The 21476-nt window shown below is 33.3% G+C and overlaps 2 protein-coding genes and 1 pseudogene across 3 annotated transcripts; all 3 read right to left on the reverse strand.

Annotated features, from left to right (window-relative positions):
- Positions 1-224: 224 nt before the first annotated feature.
- Positions 225-3903, reverse strand: LOC143530374 (uncharacterized). Its single transcript, XM_077025925.1, has 9 exons — positions 3869-3903; positions 3715-3774; positions 3544-3613; positions 1600-1690; positions 1462-1523; positions 1118-1386; positions 939-972; positions 732-854; positions 225-625 (listed from the first exon to the last, which is right to left on the reverse strand). Exons 2-9 carry the CDS (start codon positions 3772-3774, stop codon positions 432-434), a joined length of 903 nt encoding a protein of 300 aa, XP_076882040.1. The 5' UTR covers positions 3869-3903; the 3' UTR covers positions 225-431.
- A 1238-nt stretch (positions 3904-5141) lies between these two features.
- LOC143530423 (putative serine/threonine-protein kinase PBL1) lies at positions 5142-7864 on the reverse strand (annotated as a pseudogene). Its single transcript, XR_013134848.1, has 6 exons — positions 7837-7864; positions 7652-7720; positions 7128-7196; positions 6967-7029; positions 6501-6823; positions 5142-5772 (listed from the first exon to the last, which is right to left on the reverse strand). The product of XR_013134848.1 is annotated as a putative serine/threonine-protein kinase PBL1 (transcript).
- Positions 7865-16451: 8587 nt separating this feature from the next.
- Positions 16452-18440, reverse strand: LOC143530375 (NEP1-interacting protein 1-like). The gene is made up of 5 exons (XM_077025926.1): positions 18211-18440; positions 17640-17818; positions 17126-17209; positions 16880-17047; positions 16452-16796 (listed from the first exon to the last, which is right to left on the reverse strand). The coding sequence occupies exons 1-5, from the start codon at positions 18347-18349 to the stop codon at positions 16674-16676; spliced, it is 693 nt and encodes a 230-aa protein (XP_076882041.1). The 5' UTR covers positions 18350-18440; the 3' UTR covers positions 16452-16673.
- Between the last annotated feature and the right edge of the window lie 3036 nt (positions 18441-21476).

The raw sequence follows: 21476 nt of genomic DNA on the forward strand, positions 1-21476 counted from the left end.
ACACCTGGAAAGACAAATGATAAATCGGTTCTATTGACTCGTGTACAACAAAGGTGTTATTTGGCAGGTAAATGGTTTTCAGGTTATTCGGTTTTCCAACATCACCCGAGCCAGCTGATAACCATACTAAATCACCCAACTTAACATGCGGCTCAGATAAGCATCAATTCACAACTTGAAGTTTCTTTATGTGAAATTAATAGTTAAAACTTGAAAATGCATGGAAAAAAAATTAAGCCAACTTTGCATGGGATGGAACCTATGTTTTACACACTAAACATATGTCAAATCAGAGAAACATATGTTTTGCTACACACCAACAAACTAGGACAAAATGCACACACTTACCCAACTCTTTACTATTTTGTTGGAATTAGATATTTCATAAACAAAAACTAAAAGGTAAAGTGAAAAACTAAAAGGTAGATGAGTCATGAAGATTTAAGATAGACTGATAATCTTTTGAAAAAGATACTCAACATGCTCTCACTAAATAACATCACGTCCCGCATCCATTCTGGTGCCACTCTCTCAAACGTTCCCAGGGATGACACGCGGTACATCATCAACACCTCTTCTTCCCCTGGCCCACTGTGCTTCACCCATCCCAAACTAAACGAGTACCCTGTCCCATCACATCATAAATAATTTTTCATATTTGACATATATACCAATAATATTCATACCAGATCAAAATTTAACATATAAGGATGTGTAAACAAGAGAGTTACCACTTGATTCATGGACTGCGTTTATTTGTATGCTATCATCACTAGGAGTCCCAATTGAAAACTTTAGATCAACTAGACGCTCAACAAGCTCTTGAAACATGCAAGAATCGGATGCAGCATTTACTACACAACATATTAAATTTAGTCAGATATAATGACGAGTATGCCCATAAAAACATCTTTTGCTTTTATTCATACAAAACATACCTGTTCCACCAAGCCTTGGACGACAGCATTTAGCCTACACATTCACATTAATACAGTCAATGCATAATAAAACAGTTAAAAGCAGAGGTGACATTCTTCAATAGAACTTTTGTAAGCATATTAATTAATAGCGCCACCTCTACTAGGAAAATGAAAAGAAACAGGCACACAAGGTGTACCTGGGTAGCACCATTATTGAAGACACCAGAGAAGATGTTATCAGTATCAACAACTTCATTTTCATTTTCATTTGCATGTATCGTGAGTCGTTTTCTCTTTGCTGAGTTGCTGGTTGAAAGTGGAGAATTTTCATGTTCATTTTCATGTATCACGATTCTTTTTCTTTTTGCTGAGTTGCTGGTTGAAAGTGGAGAACGTGGCGATTGTTTATCACCGGAATCAACTTCTTTTCTACGCAGCCTCTCGATTTCTTCGGAAAGTTGTTTGTCTACAAAAAGTAATTAAAATAATTTTAATCTAATCAAGATGGCTTAGACAATTCATTCACTAAAGTAAGCCTTACTTTTCTGATTCTCTTCTAATAACATCTTTTCATACTTTTGTTGCTCTTCATCCTTTGCAGATCTGTGAATGAAGAGATTAGTTAACTTATTGACAAAAGATTAAGTGTTACTGTTAGTATAATGAGTAAAGTCCTTGCCTGATTGAAACAACTTCCTGTCTCAAATCATCTATTTGTGCACTTAACATATCCTTTTCACTTGTTAAATAGCTAATCAGTTCATCTGCAGCTGCATCAGATTAAACAAAGAACTCACATTAAGCACTATTTGGTCACTTTTATTAATCCATCATAAGTCAAAGTGAGATCACAAAGATATCATAAATTGGTAAAACGTGTCAAATAGAAAGTGTTCAAAAAATGTTAATGATTGCTGTTAGCCCATTGCAACCTTACCCACAACTGATGAATTAATTAATTAGTTAACTAACTAATAGACTAAAATATAACTTGGTTTTAAATTATGTTGTACACTTAAATGGTCCACGTGACATTTTATCGTAACCAACTACGGTAATTCAAATTTCTTTAAACTAATGATTACAAATGAGTGTGTAAACAATCTAATGATTTACTTTTGGAAGTAAAATCAACTTTGAATATGTCTGCGCGCCTGTAAAACCGCCTCCATTTTTTGAAATCCAATCATTAGCAATTGATGAATATGTGCCTATAATTTGTCTATGTGCTAATGCAAGCTACATGATTAACTCAACCAACCACATCAAAACTGTTCTTCTCATCAAAGTCAAATGCATAGTCCATATGTAACTGATTTTCTTATACAAAGATATGACCTTGCAGCTAAACTTTTTTGCTAACATTATCATTCGCAGGTTAGGTTTATTATTGTTTGTGCTTTTTCTTTAAATAATTTGTCTCAGTGTTTTATTCTTGCATGCTTTTCTTTTCCTTTAGTTAATACTGAGGGCTAAATGCCAGCATCTCAAATAACATTTTCCACTATGATTGTGATATCGTTGTGTTATTATACATCTAATGGCATGATGTTTTGCATTATTACATGTTTCCTATTTGACGGATAATGTCCAGCTAATATTAGATGCTATGCAAACTTCAACTGCTGTGGAAGTGCAGGTAAGGATTATTAATTTATCATAAAACTTTTGTTAATAACTTGCATTAGTTTCTGTTTGTATCGGCCATATTCAAAACTGTATGTTCCAACATAATGTACCCTGTAGGGTGACAAGATATGAAGGTGAACCAAACTGAACTATTCTATTTGTTAAATAACTTGCATTATTTTCCATTTGTATCGGTCATATTCAATGTGTTTCTCTACATTGAGGTTTGTTAAAGATAGACTAAGCAACTAGGGCTGTAAACGAACTTAACCGAAAAAAGTCTTGTTCATGTTTGTTCGTTAAGCTTTTATCGGGCAAGCGAAAGGTTCACGAACCCCTAACCAAATGGAATTTCTCATTCGTGTTAGTTCATTAAAGAAATTTGAAATGAACTTGTTTGTGAGCGGTTCACAAACACAAATGAACACAACGCTTCGCTTCAGCTGCCAGGTCTGTGTTGTTTTTTTAACATTTATATTCATATGTTAACTTTACTCCTAAATTAATCACAAAATACTCATATATTTATTTGTTTTATAGTTAATAAATCTTACAAGTTACAACTATATGATAAGATTAAAAAAATCATTAAAAAAAAGAACATTTAATAAACATAAATGAACGTAAACAGAGAAATTATCGAACACAGCCTCTATTCATGTTGTTCATTTAGTTAATTGAATGAAATTCTTTGTTCATGCTCGTTCATTTATTAAACACTCGGTTCGTTTACAGCCCTATAAGCAATCAAATAATCATAAGTATCCCCAATTGCAAAGCTAAACCTTGACTTTAAAAATCAGTAAAATTATTCACAGGTTGAAAACCGCTATGGCTGATTGGCTCTGAGCTCAATAAAAGGCTGCTTTAATAACTATTCAACTTAATAAATCATGATAAATAGTAAAAATTGGCAATGTTAAAGGTAAATTAGAACCCTAAACCACATTAGACATCAAAATAAAGGTGTGGATTAGAAGGCATGCATACATACCAGAGACATAGCTCTTAAACTTTTGTTCTTGATCCAAACTTAACTTGTCAATTTCAGAAGCCTTTTTTGACTGCACAGTAATCAAGCCAGAAGTAGTGAGTCAGACATTCCAATCAGCAATTCCACAGTTAGTTACTTGTAACGAAGAGTAATAAGTCATAAGTAAATAACCTTGAGCTTAGTGTACTTATCATAGAGCTTGGAATAGAGCGCCTCTATTTGATCTGTCATCTGAACATGTAATTGACGGCAATTAATCCTACCATCAGAAACTATAATAATAATCGAGTGAGTAAGAGGAGGATATAGAAACCCTAGACTGCACCTGTATCGGAACTCAACTCAACTCAACTCAACTGAAATGAAATGACCAAATCAACCACCTGAAATCCGCAAGAGAGTTTGGAAGATGAAAACAAACAAACACCGGATGATTTGGATTTGGATTTGAATGGGCGGGATATTTAGAAATTTGGGGGTTTCAAACTCTTTCGGTCTTTCTATCCCTATCCTATCATCATATTTTAACCTTCTAATTAAACCCCCTTTCAGTTTCAGATATTTAAGCCGTTTGTTTATTTGGAGAGAAAATGTTATAACCAAAAGTTAAATTTGGTTTCTACTGTTTACATTTTACATCTTATGAATTTTTAATATTTTTTTAAATTGTTATAAGTGAAGGATAATAATAATAATAATAATAATAATAAAAGTATTAAAGAAATAATAATAATAATAATAATAATAAAAGTATTAAAGAAATAATAATAATAATAAAGGTATTAAAAAACATTGTGATTTTTAATGTTATGTATGGATATGATAGAGTATGAGCTAAGAATACATCTAAAAATATTTTATTTTGAAATTCAATTTTTTATTTACTTTTGAATAACGCAATTTGTTTAGTCACGACAGAAACACATACTCATTTTGATGCATGCAAAGCTCCTATTTTGACCTACTACATAACTAATTTGACCCGCCTATTTAAATTTCATTTAAGTTAATTGATTTTATACATTGAGAATTGCTAAAGGCCGATCTGTAAAGTTAAGAGACCTTGTACATCAAGTGAAGATAGGTTTTTTTTTATTTAAATAAAACTATATGCATGAACAAAATTAACTAGTGTAATGATAAATGTTTTAAATAGGGTTGTTTACAAGCGGAACTAGGCCAGGACAACGCTGGCTCGGGCATGGCTTGAAGTCTAACCACGGCAGCTTACCCTGGTTCAAGTAATAATTAAAGGTGTTTATGAGTTTATCCTTTTCGATCCATGTTCAGGTAGCACTTTAGTAAGATATCCAAGTTCTAATTTATAAACCGGCGAAAGGGAAAACAGAAACCGCCATCGGTTTTCCTAGCATCATATGATGCATTCTCATATCATAAACAATCATTTCATTTTGTTTTTGATCTTAGATTACTCATCAAATAAATAAATATAGCTAGTCAACTTTTTAGGTTGTTTTTATTTAAAGATTTAAATTTAGATTGCTTTTGCAATATTGATTTACTTGGAAAGAAAATAAGAAAAGAAAGAAGTAACAAAACTATATGCATTTTAAAAAGAATGATATGAATTGGTTGGAAATACGCTTAATACTATAGACTTGTCTCAAATACTAGACTTCTCATTCAATGAGCGTATTCACCCTTCTCTATTGTTTACCCATTCTGATAGTAACAACAAACTAATAACACAACTTATATAAACTTATAAAACATTTTTTACAATCTCATATATCAATCACGACAAATACTTAACTGATCATCCATACGAAAGCTCAACTCTTCATCATCGGCTCTACCTTCATCGTCAACATGAAAAACAATACTATCGGACTCCAAACATCTCATACTCACGCTTTGAAAAGACATACTATCCATGTCTACACGAAATCTTTGAAGTCCAATTCCATCTAGACTTACAGAACTATCTTGATCCAACACATGTCCGGGTCATAGTTCCGTTGACCTGCCACTGATGGATACCGTTGATGACCGTGACCGCACTTGGCGATGAACGTTTCTATCGACTGACCAGAGAGCTGTTTCTAACTCGTGGTGTATTGTCATGGTGGGCCTTTGTTTGGGCTCTTTGACTACACACCTTAGGCCCAATAGTCCCATTTTTAGCATGATATCCATGTTACATGGCTCTAGGAGCAGATTTGCATCTAGTATTTCTTCAACGTTGCCTCGCTCGAGATGTGGCCTTGCCTAGAGAAAAAAATATGTTTATAATTTAAAGCTTAAATACCCATAACTTATTCATTAGCTACAATGTAAATCATTTGACTTTTTTGTATTTTGACATCTAGGAACATAAAAGCCAAATTAAAACCAGTCTAACTATAGAAGCAGGTTCAAGGCCATAGTGTTTTATAAACCGTTGAAATCGGTTAGACCATTCAGATTGAAGCTAGCCTGCCGGCTTGGCTGTTTTGAGATCAAAGCAATTCAGTTCACAGTTCGGTTTGATACATGGAACTAGACAGATAAACCTACCATGTCTTTTAGCCTTTATTTTGTTATATATATTTTATTTCTTTTTTTGGAACTCGTAGAAATGTATATGTATAACAATCACGAACCATTTTATTATTTCAAAATGTTATAGGTTTAGGCTAATGAATAATGATAAAGAAAAAAAGGGAAAAAAATTGTTCTGACAAACCGTCTAAACATAAGTTACAGAACCACTAAACCCCCAAACTGGTAAAAACCAGCATGTTAGACTAAACTATTCATCACTACGGCTCGATTGTAGTAACCGGGCGAACCAGATAGTGGAAAGTTTTTCGGCCTTTTTGACGATTTGGTCAACTTGCCAAGGTGTTTTTGGCAATTAAATAGTTTTGGGGTGTATATGAAACTTATGAAATTTCTTCTATGTAAGATTTCATTTTTTAAAATGCAAACACCAACCGAACCCAAATCTTTCTTACCCAATCGATAATGTGATAATTGGAACGACTCCTATTCGAGTCAACAGCAGGTCGAGCCGCAATGAGTTGCAAGAGAATAACTCCAAAGCTATAAACATCACTAAACGGACTCAAATGGAAACTTGTACAATAAGCAGGGTCAAGGTAACCTGGCGTCCCTTTGATCTGGCTACTAACATACGAGTTTTCCCCAACCGGGCCAGATCTAACTAGCCCGAAATCTGAAACTTTGGCCTCGAACCCATCTCCAATGAGAATATTACTCGGCTTTATGTCTCGGTGGATTATGCTCAGTTTAATTCCTTCGTGCAAATGAGCTATGCCTACAAACCCGAAAAAAAAAAGAACATGATATTTTTGGCTCATTGGGTTTAAGTATGCTTAACACGTCGAATATTCAACAGTTGTTTGGTTTGGTGTGGTCTGGTGCGGTTTGGGCTCGTTGCATATATTGAAACATGCTTACCTTTAGCAGCTTGGATGGCTATGTTAACTCTTTGTCTCCATGTCAAGGGCTTTCTGTCCCTGCCTTTTAACGGTTTTTCGATTAGGGCTAGTTATCACTTATAAATAGTAATACAATTTGATAAATAGCTTTAAATGTTTTCTTTTTAAAATAAAACATACCTACAATATGTTCAAGCAACGAGCCATTGGAGACGTATTCATAAACCAATATTTGCACTCCTTTCCTTCCTATATTCGGATCCAAAATAATACGAAGTTTGGATCAATGTTAATGTTTTTAAATAACCGTGACAACAATTAGTAGAAAAAGTTACTGAGTAACCGGGAGATCATAGAGAAATGATATATCGAAACTATCTAAAGACGGATAAAATTAAAATTGTAAGTTATTAGATATATAGACGGAAAAGTTTTAGGTAATGTGTTGGTAACATTTCATCATTGATTCCTTGGTTTGCTTGTTGTTGAAAGCCCTTTGTTCTATAGTAAACATGTTACACGAAAACCAACTGGACCCCACCAATAATTTGATAACGGGTGATTCCTTGGTTTGCTTGTTGTTGAAAGCCCTTTGTTCTATAGTAAACATGTTACACGAAAACCAACTGGACCCCACCAATAATTTGATAACGGGTAAACCGTAACCTGTGACACAGGACATGGTGGTTTTAGATTTTACGAACCTGTTTCTTCACAGTAGCCGACTAGACCAACAAGGTTCGGGTGCTTCGCCTTGGAGATTAACTTCACCTCTGTATCATTTGAAAAATAAAACGTTAACTAACGAAACTCAAAGCATGACTAGAGGCCACAAATATTGTCACAAAAGTGATTAGTGACGAATTCTATTCTTACAATAAAAAAAAACTAACGTATAATCCCTCGCTAAAGACCATTAGCGTGGGTTTAGCCGTAGAAATTGTCTTTTTATGGTAGCGATAGGGTTTACCATTTCGGTATTCGTGTGTACTTGTATACATCTTACCCTCCTCAGACCCTACCATAGCATTGCTATTGGTGGGATATACTGAGTACGATGATGATGATGATGATGATGATGTGTGTACTTGTATAAGAATCGTCACGCGCCTTCTTGATGGCTAAGGTTACATCCCCTTCAAATGTTCCTTTATAAACGTTTCCAAATGCACCGGATCCTACCAAATACTCTTCAGCAAAGTTATTCGTAGCCATTTCAAGCTCTTCGACTTGAAATTTCCTCAACTTCAACTCATGAGCATCAATCTTATCTACTTATATAATACCACAAAATCATATCAACATTAAACACATAATAATATCAATTATTTAGTTACAAAATCTAATTAACTAAGATAATCTAACCGTTCTTGGTCTCCATGTGCCACTTGAATCGCGCTAAAACCTTCTTCTTATTACATAAACACAACACGATGGCAACCAAGAGCATGAAGCTGCAAACAATAAGAGTTATCCATAAATACTTGTTCACCAAGATGGAACTTCGAAGGTTTTCATTTGGAAACGAAGGTCCGGGCTTTGGTGATGAAGATACTGGTTGCGTATCCGCCATTTGTGACATGAAGTTGGTGTTGTTTTATAAAAATCAAGATCTACATTCCCATAATTGCTTATGTGTTCATCTTTTTCACTCAGGGTGTGTGTTCATGGAAGCAAATTGATGTCCAAGAAATGAGGTATTGATAGTATTGTGGCTTTCTTTATTTACTCAAGCCGGCTGTATAAACTGTTTCATGTTTGTTTGCATGTTGTCGTATTGTGATATGGGTTTTGTTTAAATATTTGCAAGCTTTTTTAGGTTTGATAAAGTTGATGGAAAAGTTACTTATTGTTTATCAATTACTTTATATAACTTAGTTACTAGACGGGTGCCCGCGTGATGTATCGGGTGTTTGAACCTGTTAATCACGGACAAATATAAGTGTGTATGGTTCGGTTAAAACCTTGAAATCGTTTAAATCGGTCATTGGTTTGACTTCTTTTTTCTTTTTCTTTTTTACTTTCGGTTTGTTGGTCGGTTTCAAAATTTTCAAAATGTAGTGAACGCTTGGTTCGCGGTTTATATCGGCAACCGGCCATATGAAACCAGAAAAGACTGTAAATTAACTTAATTGCAATATGATTCATTTTGTAATCTTTATTGTTATTATTTCACGTCCTAGATCTTCTATTAATATTTACCATTTATGTGGCTAAAACTATCATTTTTTATTCATAATCATCTCAAGTATCATATTCAAGTATCATATTATGTTGCTTTTTAATTAAAACTGATAGTACATTTAAATTATTAATTATTTTAAACTAAATTTATTATTAAAGTTTTAACTGTGAAACCAAACTGGAACCAGGCCGTTAGTAACGCTTCGGTTTCAACTTTCAATGGTTGAGTTTGGTTTTGGACGACAAAAAATCAGTATAACGGTTGAACTCACAAGTTTAACTTAAAAACCATTAAAACCGACACTAAACACCCCTACGTAACATATTAATTTATTTAAAATGAAAAAAAAAGTTACAACAATATCATATCCAAATTAAAGAGAATAAAATGCTCGTTTTTATTGTGTAATTTGTTTATAAAAATATTAACGTATGAAAAAGCTATAGTCGTTTAAAAAAAACATGGGTGAGAAGTTAGTTTACAAGTTAAATTAAAAACATAATATGGTTAAAGATGAGGGACCAAATTTGTAAGTTGAATGGAATGTGTTTAAAAGACATGTTTACCCTTACTAACACATGTACTCCATGCTTTAAGTGTTGTAAATTATTTAAAAATGGGTGTCATAATTACCCTTTTTAGTGTATTATATATAATATAAATATAGATTAGTTTTTAAGTAAAAAAATTATAAAATTTGTCAAAGCATTTGTATGCAATGCTTATCGTAGGCAAATCGACCTATATGAGTTCTAAAACGAAATAAAAATTTGAAACCTTTTTCATTTTAAAGAAGAATGAAAACTTCATTCTCGATTCTACGAGAATTTTTATGAAAGCCTTTTATTTGCTTCTCTTTGATGGAAGTTTGATTTTCCCAGAATGTATCCTAATTTTTGGCCTAATTCTTCTTCTGATTATCGATTCAACCTCTGATCAAAAAGATATACCTTGGTTATATTTCATCTCTTCAACAAGTTTAGTAATGAGCATAACGGCCCTATTGTTCCGATGGAGAGAGGAACCTATGATTAGCTTTTCGGGAAATTTCCAAACGAACAATTTCAACGAAATCTTTTAATTTCTTATTTTACTATGTTACGGTGATTGTTTGAGATAAATAGAACTGGATTTCCGACAAAACTATCAAGTAACATTTTCCTATTATCTCCAAGAGTTTGCCATGAATTTAATTAATACATTTGAAAAAGACCATGTCTTTTCTCATCCTTAGGACGGCACAAAGAAACAAAACATTAACCATCTTTAGCATCTATTATTTGTTATAATAATATCTGTCATACTTTTTTCAATCAATGTTATTTCCTCCGTCTTAACTTTCAACTCAAAATAAATAAATAAATAAATTCAATTTAAGCTAGATATACACAGCTAACATTTAAGATAGATTAAAAAAAAGGTAAGATATAGGAATAATATTAAATTATATAACTAATAAAACAAACTAAAATAATATCGTGAACAATGTATTTAGAATCACTTCGTTTGTTGCCTTCTCTATGAAGTGAAGTGTCAAGTGAGTAAATAGAACACAAAGTGTTTTAGTGCATACATCTTCAATAAACTTAACAGGCTTGAAATAGCCAAAAGATTACAACGTTCATAACCAACTAACAACTAGAAAATAGGAACTAACAGAAAATAAAGGAAGACTGGAACAAACTAAAGACTAGACGTTGGAGTCCACATGACTCGCTTATTTTAAGCAAAAACAAACAGAAAACATAACTGCATACGTGGATATTATCCAATATGAAGATGTTTGAGAATCATTCTAGGAAACATACTTTTATCAAAACAATCATCAACATATTAAAATGTGTCGAAAATCGACGGTGGATCAAACAAAACTCAAAAAGAAAATAATTAAATAAATAAAAAATAAACTATTTTTGTAAGTTGATCACATTCTATGCTATTCTTGTCGGTGAAAGTTTAAAGTATTGGCAAGTTATTATCATGAAACCTGTCCCGTAAAACCTTAATTAAAAGAAAGTTTCAAACACTTATATATAAGTTTATTATATAATTATTTGAATAGACTTTTGACGATAACCTTGACGTCCAAATAATCAATGATCGATAGAGGGTCAAAATGGTTTTGACTCATTCATATGGTGTCCATGAGTTGTCACTTGTCAATTAATATTGATATACGTGCATGCCTTCTTTGATTCAAGGATTCGTATTACATGTCCAAACAAAATCTAATCACAATGACCCGGTCGAAGGATTCAACGACACCCAGGTGGCCAGATTCCATCCACTGGATCTCTTCTGTCAATGTCCGGAATGATATTAAAGGGCATTGGAAACTTGGTGGTTATTTTAACGAAACAACATTTGTTTTGAGTGGTCGATGAAACAGTTAATTTGAACTTTATGCTTGTTAATACTTGTGTATGGAAAATCATTACGTGATGAAACAATCAACAAATAAACACGAAAATATGCCCAAGTTTGTAAATTACGCATTAATTCTGTGTTTTTATGAACTCCTTGGGTCCCTACGTAAACAATCCTATGCACTTAGTGGCGTGGTTAGGGGTCAAGATATATATTTTTTCCACATATGTTTTTGTTAGGTTTTTTTTTTTTTACAGCTAAATGTGGTACTGGGTATTAAACTTTTGACCTTCCCTTATTCACACTCATAACACATTACCGCTCTATCAAAGTGGAAATGACATATGCTTCTGTTAGCTTAGTTTATTATCTTTCATAATTATTACTTTTTAATTTATCATTTATCTTCAATTTTTAATTACATTTATTAGTAGTTAGTTGGCTTACCCGCCGCGTTACCGTATAGCCGGGCTGCCAACGGTATGTTCAGGCGCAAACATCTTAGGCCTAGTCCATATTATAGTTTCTATTATATGCTACATATTTGAAGCCGGGGCTGGGGGTGGGACTAGTTTAGCGAGGGGTCGATTTGAATGTATAACGGTTTTAAGAAATAGATGATACATATATCAAACATCTGCCAAAATACTAACACAAACCTAGTTACGTCCTACATGTAAACAAATTAACATACACAAAGCAAAGTGAAACTCCCAACACCACAATCCACTTCAAAGTTCCAGATAATCCTGTTAACAAAGCGAATTATAAAGCATAAAATCATAATTGCATCAAGAGAAACAGAAAAAACAAATTAAATACAAAAACTTGGGGGTAAAAAAGGGTTAAAAGGTTAATACATGACTTACTTTTGTCCTCTAGTATGTAAGGAGTCCACATAATCAGGCTGTCCCTCAAGAGCTACATAATTAAAGTGTTGTCTTTGTATGATTCCTCAGTCAGCCATCAAGCCAGTTGAGTCACCTACATAAAAGACTCAGGAAAACATTTTGCAATAGAAAAGAATTAGCAAATAAAGCCCCTCTGACTAATTAAAAGTCAACCAAATTGAACAGCTTTTGAGTTTTGGCAATTAACATACCTACTATTGTAATTTATGGCTTTAACTTCACTTATCAAATTGTGTTGTTCATAGTATACAACTATACATGTTTCTTTTGTAGTGTATTTTTAACAACCAGATGGTGTTGTTTTAACATGCTAACACACATGTGATTTGGAAATTGTGTAATGACTAATGAAAGCTAACATATTTCAAATACCAAGAATTGAGAAAGCAAATATCAAGTAAATTGAGTTGCTAATTTGAAGAATATATATGACCTAACGAAGACTAAATCATACTAACCAAAATAATTTGAAAATCCCCACAAAGTACTGTTAGGCAAGGTTAACACAGATTCATTTAAATACGTTACAGCAGCTATTAACAAAATGAGCAAATTAATTCCACCATGACCTAACACAACATGTAAAATTAAAAACATTGATAAACTAATTCGGAACAACAGTAATAAATTAAATACATACCACATAAGAAACATTACCTTGACTGCAATATTTCATTACTGGCGATAACAGCGTGAACAAAAACGGATGACGAAACACTGCGATGAAAAGTGAAACGAAAAGTTAAAGAGATGAAGTTAAGAGAGAGAAAGAGAAGTGACGGAACCAAGTCACGCACTCAACCGTTTAACCCACTTACGTTCTTTGACAAATTCAAGTCATCAAAGAGGCTCAGCCAACATCATTGCCTATAAAGCTCACGAAAGCGATATGGGCTCACACATTGACCCGTTAAACCAATTTGGTCTTTAAACCATTATATATATATATATAACAATTAGCATTTTTTTGTTGTTCAAGCTATCAATAAATTTCAGGAAAGCATCGCAACTTTGAATAATTGACGCTTTTACACATTAGCCCGTTTAACCCAATTATGATGTTTAATGGATTCAGGTTGTCAACACTGTAAACCAAAGAGGCTCAGACTACATCATCGCTATAAAGCTCAGAAAACAGCCATCACAACTTTAAATAACCACGGGTTCCCAAAATCGACCCGTTCAACCAATGATCGATAGTGTTTTAACTGTATCAAGCTAACAAAAACAGGGACCAAAGAGGCTCCGACAACATCATCGCCTATAAAGCTACGCAAAGGATCACAACTTTAAAAAACTGACGGGTTCAAAAATTGACCCATTTTAACCAATTACAGTGTTTAATCAATTCATGCTATAAAAAATAACCCAAAATAATAACATTAGTTGAATTGTTCCCATAAGTTTCCGTCACCTAGGATTTTTAAATCAAAACCGAGATGACAAATGATTGGTAGGCACCACAACTGAGATAGGATTTTTAGTAACAGCAAAACAATTCGGATAACATGTAAAAATAAAAATTAAACCACATTACCAAAACCCTAGGTGTTAAATCACTCACCAGAAGTTTAATTATAACTCCAAATAGTGCAACTCCTCCTACAGGTTCTCTTGACGCAACGATGCATGTCCCCATGGAAAAATACGTCGTCTTTAACCGGTGTACTGGTGTTTGGTGGCGATTTCAGAAACCAATTGAAACTCTAATAAGCATAATCCAACCAAAATAAACACACAAAATCAAGTGAATCTAATAAGCAAAATCTAGCTAATGTTTAACCAAATACCGATGACAAAGAAGGGAGATGGGGTGGTGGTGTGCTCCGGTGAACGAACCCACTGAGCATAGCGGTTTTGATTGTTAACAGTGGTCAATCGACGGCAAGCATAGCAGATGATCGGAAACCATAACCCCCACCAGACCACTACGAGACCACACCACCGCCACCCAGGGTTCTGGAATCGAACCCGGCAGCAGTAGGTAATGATCGTTGGAGGCTGCAGTAACGTCGATCATTCGGGAGAGAGAGAAGATGAAGATGAAGATGAAGATGAAGATGAGATGAATGTGTGGTGGTGGCAGGCTGGCAGCAAACCCATATTGGTGGGTGTACACGTTGATAAACACGGTTACGTGTAACCAGCAGAAGTGTAGTACAACTTAAAATTCTCAATGTGCAAACTAAGAAGCACAAACAACTCTTGAGGCCTGGTGTACAACTCAGGCTGCATAAGTTCTCCCGATATTGTATATATATAAATTATTCTCTCTATAATTTGAATATTATGATAGTTATTCATGTTTTGTTATCATTACTTGGTTATATTTATCAACACTTGGTCATGTTTATCCTTATTCTATATAATTGAAGTACTTGGTTTCAAGTATGTGATGGTTATTCTATGCCTCTAGTAAGATTTTATATTAATTTACAATTGATGATAGTAGATTTGAAGTTACTTCCCTTGGTTATTTGTACTCATTTTGAGGGGTTTACAAAGCTAAAAGTTTTAATCTTTATGGTTACTTGCATATTGTTTTGGGGTTGTTTTTGTTGCATTTAGAATACCATATATGTTTGCATCCCAAAGGCTTATTGGAGTTGAAAACTTAGCCAAACAAAGATTGATTCCACAATTGTTGTTTACCATTTACGTATGTATTTTTCCCATTATGAAAGCCACTTTCATGCTCCAAACTGCATTCTACCCCATTATTATTGATTAACAAAGTATTGGTAGGGTCCTGCAAATTTATTGGTACGGGTCTCACTATATATGAAATTACATTATTTTTCAACTTTCATATATGAAAAGATTTTATAGAAAAATTACATTATTTTTCAACTTTCTTATATGAAAGATTTTATAGAAAATTATCACCAAAAGTTTTTGCTAACGACATTGGACCATTGGTTTTGGGGCCTATGGTTGCCAAATCCCAACCGTGTCTAATTGTCTAGATCAATAAGGGACCACGGGCCAGGGCTTTCATTGGGCTGCTGTGATGACTTCTATGAAGCAATAATACATGGCAATAGAATTAAGTGTAGGTGTTTGAGAATTATCAAGTCTCAGCACAAGAATAACTAGTTACTAGTGAATGAGAATTAGAATTAGATTCTTATATGATTACTAGTGAATGAGAATATGAGATAAATAGTTGAATGAGATTATTATTTTTTAAATTAAATAAGCATGTATTAGATATGTACAATAAGAACAAAATGGTACCACCCTCCGTAACAAACTCCCCGGAATCTTCTTGGTTTTCACGATGGGTAAGTCACATGTAATTTGCTTCGGTTCACATAATACTTTAAAAAACCCTGGAGATGTTAAAAAGTTGGAATTCAAATGTCAAAAAAGCTGGGATGGATTAGCAATGGATGTTGTTTAAAGGAATGAACTTTATGTGTTTGATAAAAAAAAATAATTTAAACGAGCCTTGAAACCTGTTAAAGAATTTGAAATGTGATGATATGTCGACAATATGGGTGGCGATGATGAAGCTGGGCAGTATATTAGGGGTGGCCGTGAGGTTGTGACACTGTGACAGGATGATGGTAATTGCGGTGACATTGCAAGAGTAGTGTGGTGGTGGCACCAACGATGAAGTCGCAAATTCTAATTTCTTTGGTTTGATTTCTTTATTACACAGAAAAAATGTTAAATTACTTTACTCGAACAAACTTTGAAGAAATCCTTCTAGGTTTTCACTTATTTCATTCTCTAACCATAATTTTTAATTCCAAGACCCAAACATGAAAACCAAATAAAAAGGATAAAGTAGATGGATATTTCATAATTCAAATAGAGTAGGAAGTAGATAGGCCTTCCATTAATGAGCACCTAACAGCCACCAACTCTTTCCATTAATGAATCTTGGTCACAGAATCTATTCAAACAAGGGGGCATAATTCAAGAATGCTATGATCCCTTGTACCTCATGCAATAAAAGTTGAACATTTAGCTACATCAATTTCCTAAATGAAGCAACCCACCAATGTCTAAAGCCAACCAAGATGAGCACATACATTCAAATAAATGGTACATAAACCATGACAAATTTCAAAGTTCTAAAGTGCACATGTTAAAGTTTTTCATGTAAGTAATCGACTCAAATGTATCGAGATACATACATTGTATAACCTGGCTACATATACTATCGTAGTACATCGATGGTATGAATAAAGAAAGATCTATATGTCAGATGGTGAAAAATGTTTTGTTTCGAGATTTACAAGGAAAATAAGATCTTTAGAGGTCGCGCCTGCATAAGGGGCAAGATCCATGTTTCACCAACCACGTATCGATGCAGGGTAAGTGAAACATGTGATGACATTGTGGCAAACTTCTTACCGTTTCTCCAAGTTGAAAATCCTGACAAAAAAAAGTAAGTATAAAAAATGTGTTTTGAAAGCAATTATAAGATATTTAATCATTCGAATCAGATAATTTATTACCTGAAGACATACAGAGCACGAGACTCTGTCACCCGAATCATCCAAGTTATCGTCACTCGTGACAGTGATTTTCGGTATCTTTTCAACCGAATATTCAGGTAAACCTTTGGAACCACCAATGTCAAATATGTTCTGAACCTCTTCAAAGGTTGTTTCAACCGCTCCCATCTAAACAAAAGACCAAGATATTATTTTAAACTTTTGAACATTAAACAAATTTGGCTTGATGAACTTAACAAACTTTACCTGATTTTGTACCGCGCTCAACATAGCCGGACCAATCCGTTCACGAACAAGCCTTCCACTTAACAAACTTACAATAACATCAATCTGTTATAAAAGTAACATTACTTACATAAGTTAACGCGTTATGAAAACATTAACTAAAAGTTCAATATAAGAATAATGTTCTAAAGATCGATCACCCGATCACAAAAACTCGTAGGTTATCACTCTTCTCTTCATATTGACCGCGCAACTCTTGAAAACTTTAGTTGCAAGAAGGCGTTGGTATGTCTTTAAATCCTAATTGAAATAAGATCTCATAAAGCAACAATAAACCTCTATTTCTTTTTTGTTTAAATGATTTGTAGATTTATACGCGATCTAGACGATTTGAACTCCGATTTTCCTAAATCTATTGCAACTTATGAAAAGGGGATTATACTAAAAACATAAACTTTTGAAGCATAACTTGACATTTATCTTTAATTTTTCTATGAACATTTTGAATTATTTTTGTAAGCATAGTATTGCTCACCAAATAGAGAAGACATCCGATCCCAGATTCATCAGATTGCCACAAAACAAGCGAAGATTCAAAAACTTCAATCGAGAAAACCGCACCAGAAATGGCGCCAACTGCAGCACCCCGAACAAACCCGCTCTCTGTTTCTTGACCAATCAAAGCCCCCGTCAGAGCTCCTAATAAAGTACCCACTGCAAATCGATAAACAAACAAAGATTAACTTCAATTCTAGTGTAAACGAGCCAATCCCTAGCTCGGATCATTTTGACTTATAAGAGCTCGAACTAGACTCGTGTATTATACATTAATAAATTAGTAAATATACGTTTTTAATTATTTTTATATATTTTGAGAAAAACCACACAAGGCTCGCCTTAATGAGTTCCGCATAAAAAGTCCGGGGTCAATAACTGAACGAGCTTTATTTTTATTTGAGGCTCGAAAAGACTTGGATCGACGCAATCACGCTACAAGCACCCCTAGTTTCTACATAAAACCTCCAATTTCTAACTATAATTTAACAACCCAACAATCAAAAACACATCAAAATCCGAATACGGAAAAACCCAATTTGAATGCTTACCAAGTGCGAAGAAGAAGGTGAAAATAGCAGAGAAAACGTTGCCGATAATGGCGGAAATTGCAGAGCTGAAGAAATCTTTGACTTTTACAACAATATTTCGAGATGAAGAAGAAGAAGATGGGTATGCGTAAACATCCATTTTGAAGCAGAAACTTGATTGAATGTATGTATGTATGGTACGATTGAATATGGCTCACGGATTGAAGAAGAAAATAAATAACTAGTTGTCCTTGAAAGAAAGAAAGAAAGAAAGAAAGAAGGTGAAAGTAAACATAAACAATACAAGTATAAAGTCCTGCGTTGCATTTATAGCTTTCTCACCTTCTTTTTGTGAGCCCAAAATAAGAATTTCTTTTTTTTCTAAAAGAATGTCAACTATTATTTTTTCCTATTGGCTAAATTTAATATATCAAGATACATTTACTGTTTGATTTAATAAAAACTCTCACCTAAAACTAACGTCCATTAACTATTATAATTAGTTTTTCTTAATTAAGATTTTTTAATAAAAAAAACATTCATATAGTTTAATTCTGGGTGCTACATAAATAATTATATTGTTACAAAGTATTTATTTATATCAAAATGCTTGTATTGTATATGATCAATCTCAAATTTCTAAAATTACTTACCCGAGCTTTCTTTAAGTAAATGATCATTCATATACTAACAAAATTGATATATTGCCAATGTTAGTTTTTAGCATACATTCAATTGTCCAAATGTATATTCTGCAACACATTTCTCTATGCAATCAAATTCAAATGCATCTTTGTAGGGGTGAGAAAGATAAAGGTCGGACCCTTGAAACCTGATTACCCGACTCTTAAAACCCTTAATTAGACCCGAATAAATAATATGGGTCGGGTAAAGGGTATTTAAATTTTACCTTAAAAGGTAATAGGGTTTCAAGGGTCCAACCCTTTTTAAACCCTTGACCTGTTTATTAGATATACATCAGATTCACGATTAATCTAAAATTTATGAGAGGCTTGTATATCATATATGATTCATTAGAAATTTTCCAACTACTAAGAAAAATAAAAATAAATGGCCATGCTACTGAATGAAAACATATATATGGAAATCATTGAATTGTTCTCTACAAGTAATTTGTAAATGTGAATATTGTTTGCATCAGTTCAAGTAATTGATAAATTTTTGAAGTTAGACGTTACTATATTATTAAATGAAAGTATAATTATTCTAGGATTCATATATTAAAGTCATTTATGAGATGTGCAACTAGTAAATGCAGAAAAAAGAGATGTGATTACTGGCTTAAAGGGTAAAGGGTTGGACCCTCGAAACCCTTATTTATACCCGACCCTTTTATTGGTTAGAGGGTAGGGTCTCGAGTCCATGTTTTTCCTAAAAGGGTAAAGGGTCCGGATAGGGTATTAGGTAAAAGATTAAGGTCTTACCCTTTAAATAGTTTTACATCTTTGGTATTTCGTCATGTGATATGTTTTAAACTCTGATTTTGATGAAAATATAAACCATTAGTTTCATATAATAAAATTTGATTTGTTAGTTTCAATTCTAAATATTTCGTATTATTATATGACCATGCGATACATGCTATGACGCTAAAGCTACCATTTTTTACTTTATTTACTCTTTTAATCCTTTTAATTTGTTAAAAAAAAAAACATTGTCATCTTATTTTCTTTGTATATTACTATACTACTTCTTCTTCTTTCGATCATTCAAAATATAAAGATAAGAAAAAATTGAAATTGCAGATTAATTTAGACGGGGTGCAGGGCCGGCCATTGGGTGGTCGACGGCCCTAGGCCCGACACCGCGCTAGACCCGAATTATTTTTTAAAATATTTATATGTATTCTTATGAAAAACAATATGCATATTTAATGTTTAAATTCAATTGCATAACAACTAGCTTGGCATAGTGGCAAATGGGTATGACTCTCAACTTAAATGTTGTGGGTTTTAGTCTTATTTGAAACATGTTCAAGCCTATTTTTATACAAAAGTTTTTTACACAATCCAAATCATAACCAAGTGTGCCTATTTAAAAATTAAATTGTTTAAACCAAATAAAATATTCATTTTACTTGAGCCCCAAAATATTTTTCGCGTTCTCGGAGCCGACCTGATGAGGTGAAACATATTTTTGTGTTGTGATCATTTCGAAAGACTATACTTCTATCCGAAGTAACAATCTCTTTTCATATAATCCCTACTTTGTAATATATATGTGTGTGTAGAGAGAGAGGAATACCGAATAGGAATGTTCTTATCTAAACTGAAAGCATTTTGACAATTGAAGGGTGTTGGGGAAAGGAAGAAAAATGGTGTTTAGCGAAACTTGTAAGTATCTAAGTTCAATATTGATAGGTTCTTGTTATTAAAGTATCGGTAGGTTCAATGAATATATATATGTTCTTATCTATTGTCGTTGGTATAAATATTAGTATATTTATATCTATCTTTTAATATATCATAAGGTTATACTGCCCTTTCTTAACACCTAAACCAAAGTTCATTAAACATAACACGTCTAGCAAGGAGCTAGGACGTGAGTACACAATTACAACAAATTAGGGTAGAGAGGGCGGAGGGCGGGTAGTACTCCCCAGGTACCCCGGGTTGAGCAGGAACACCGTCACCACCCCCTTCATTTTCAATTCTGGGCATCATTTTGGGTTCTGTTACCCCCTCATATCAATCATCATTTTCATTAATTTTTACAATTTTCAATTTAATAAATTCTTTAGAGTATTGAAAGTAGTGACGGACCTTTTAAAGGCAGTCTACGATGGTTCTGGGTATAACCAAGACGGTAGTGCAGAATCAGCCATATTTTAGAATAGTTTGAATTTCTTAGAATTACACCCACTCCACCCTTACCATACTATACACATATACTATGTACATGAAAACCCTTTATTATTCCTTTAATACTAGGTAAAGTCTTTATTATATAACTATTTATTTAAGGCACGCGTTGGTAAGAATTTATTTTCTTAAATAATTAAATTAATGTTTCTTGATTAAAATATACACACAGTCTTAAAATTGATGAGCGAGTTGTGGACTTGGAGATATTTTGGCACGGAACTAACTGAGACACAACACATTAAGGACTAAGGACTAAGTAGGATTTGACCAACACATTTTTAATTTTTAAATATGCACACATGACTGTTTTCGAATAATATGGTTAGCTTTTCACATGTAAATGGATTTTTTTTCCGTAATCTATGCGAGGACACCGAAACGAGATGTTTTTTTAGTTGTGTC

This window comes from Bidens hawaiensis, unplaced genomic scaffold, assembly GCF_021521415.1.
Source record: "Bidens hawaiensis isolate Kalapana, Puna unplaced genomic scaffold, B.hawaiensis_p1.1 tig00008945_1, whole genome shotgun sequence".
Classification (NCBI taxonomy): Eukaryota; Viridiplantae; Streptophyta; class Magnoliopsida; order Asterales; family Asteraceae; genus Bidens; species Bidens hawaiensis.

What these genes read in the sequence shown, in the direction of transcription:
- LOC143530375 (XM_077025926.1), bottom strand. Translation starts at nt 18,349, where the DNA reads ATGGATGTTTACGCATACCCATCTTCTTCTTCTTCATCTCGAAATATT. An exon ending in TGAGCGCGGTACAAAATCAG is followed by an intron (nt 17,048 to 17,125) that starts GTAAAGTTTGTT and finishes TCTTTTGTTTAG; the next exon opens with ATGGGAGCGGTTGAAACAAC. An exon ending in CGTGCTCTGTATGTCTTCAG is followed by an intron (nt 16,797 to 16,879) that starts GTAATAAATTAT and finishes TTTTTTTGTCAG; the next exon opens with GATTTTCAACTTGGAGAAAC.
- LOC143530374 (XM_077025925.1), bottom strand. Translation starts at nt 3,774, where the DNA reads ATGACAGATCAAATAGAGGCGCTCTATTCCAAGCTCTATGATAAGTAC. An exon ending in GTTTAAGAGCTATGTCTCTG is followed by an intron (nt 1,691 to 3,543) that starts GTATGTATGCAT and finishes AATCTGATGCAG; the next exon opens with CTGCAGATGAACTGATTAGC. An exon ending in TCAATAATGGTGCTACCCAG is followed by an intron (nt 973 to 1,117) that starts GTACACCTTGTG and finishes GTGAATGTGTAG; the next exon opens with GCTAAATGCTGTCGTCCAAG.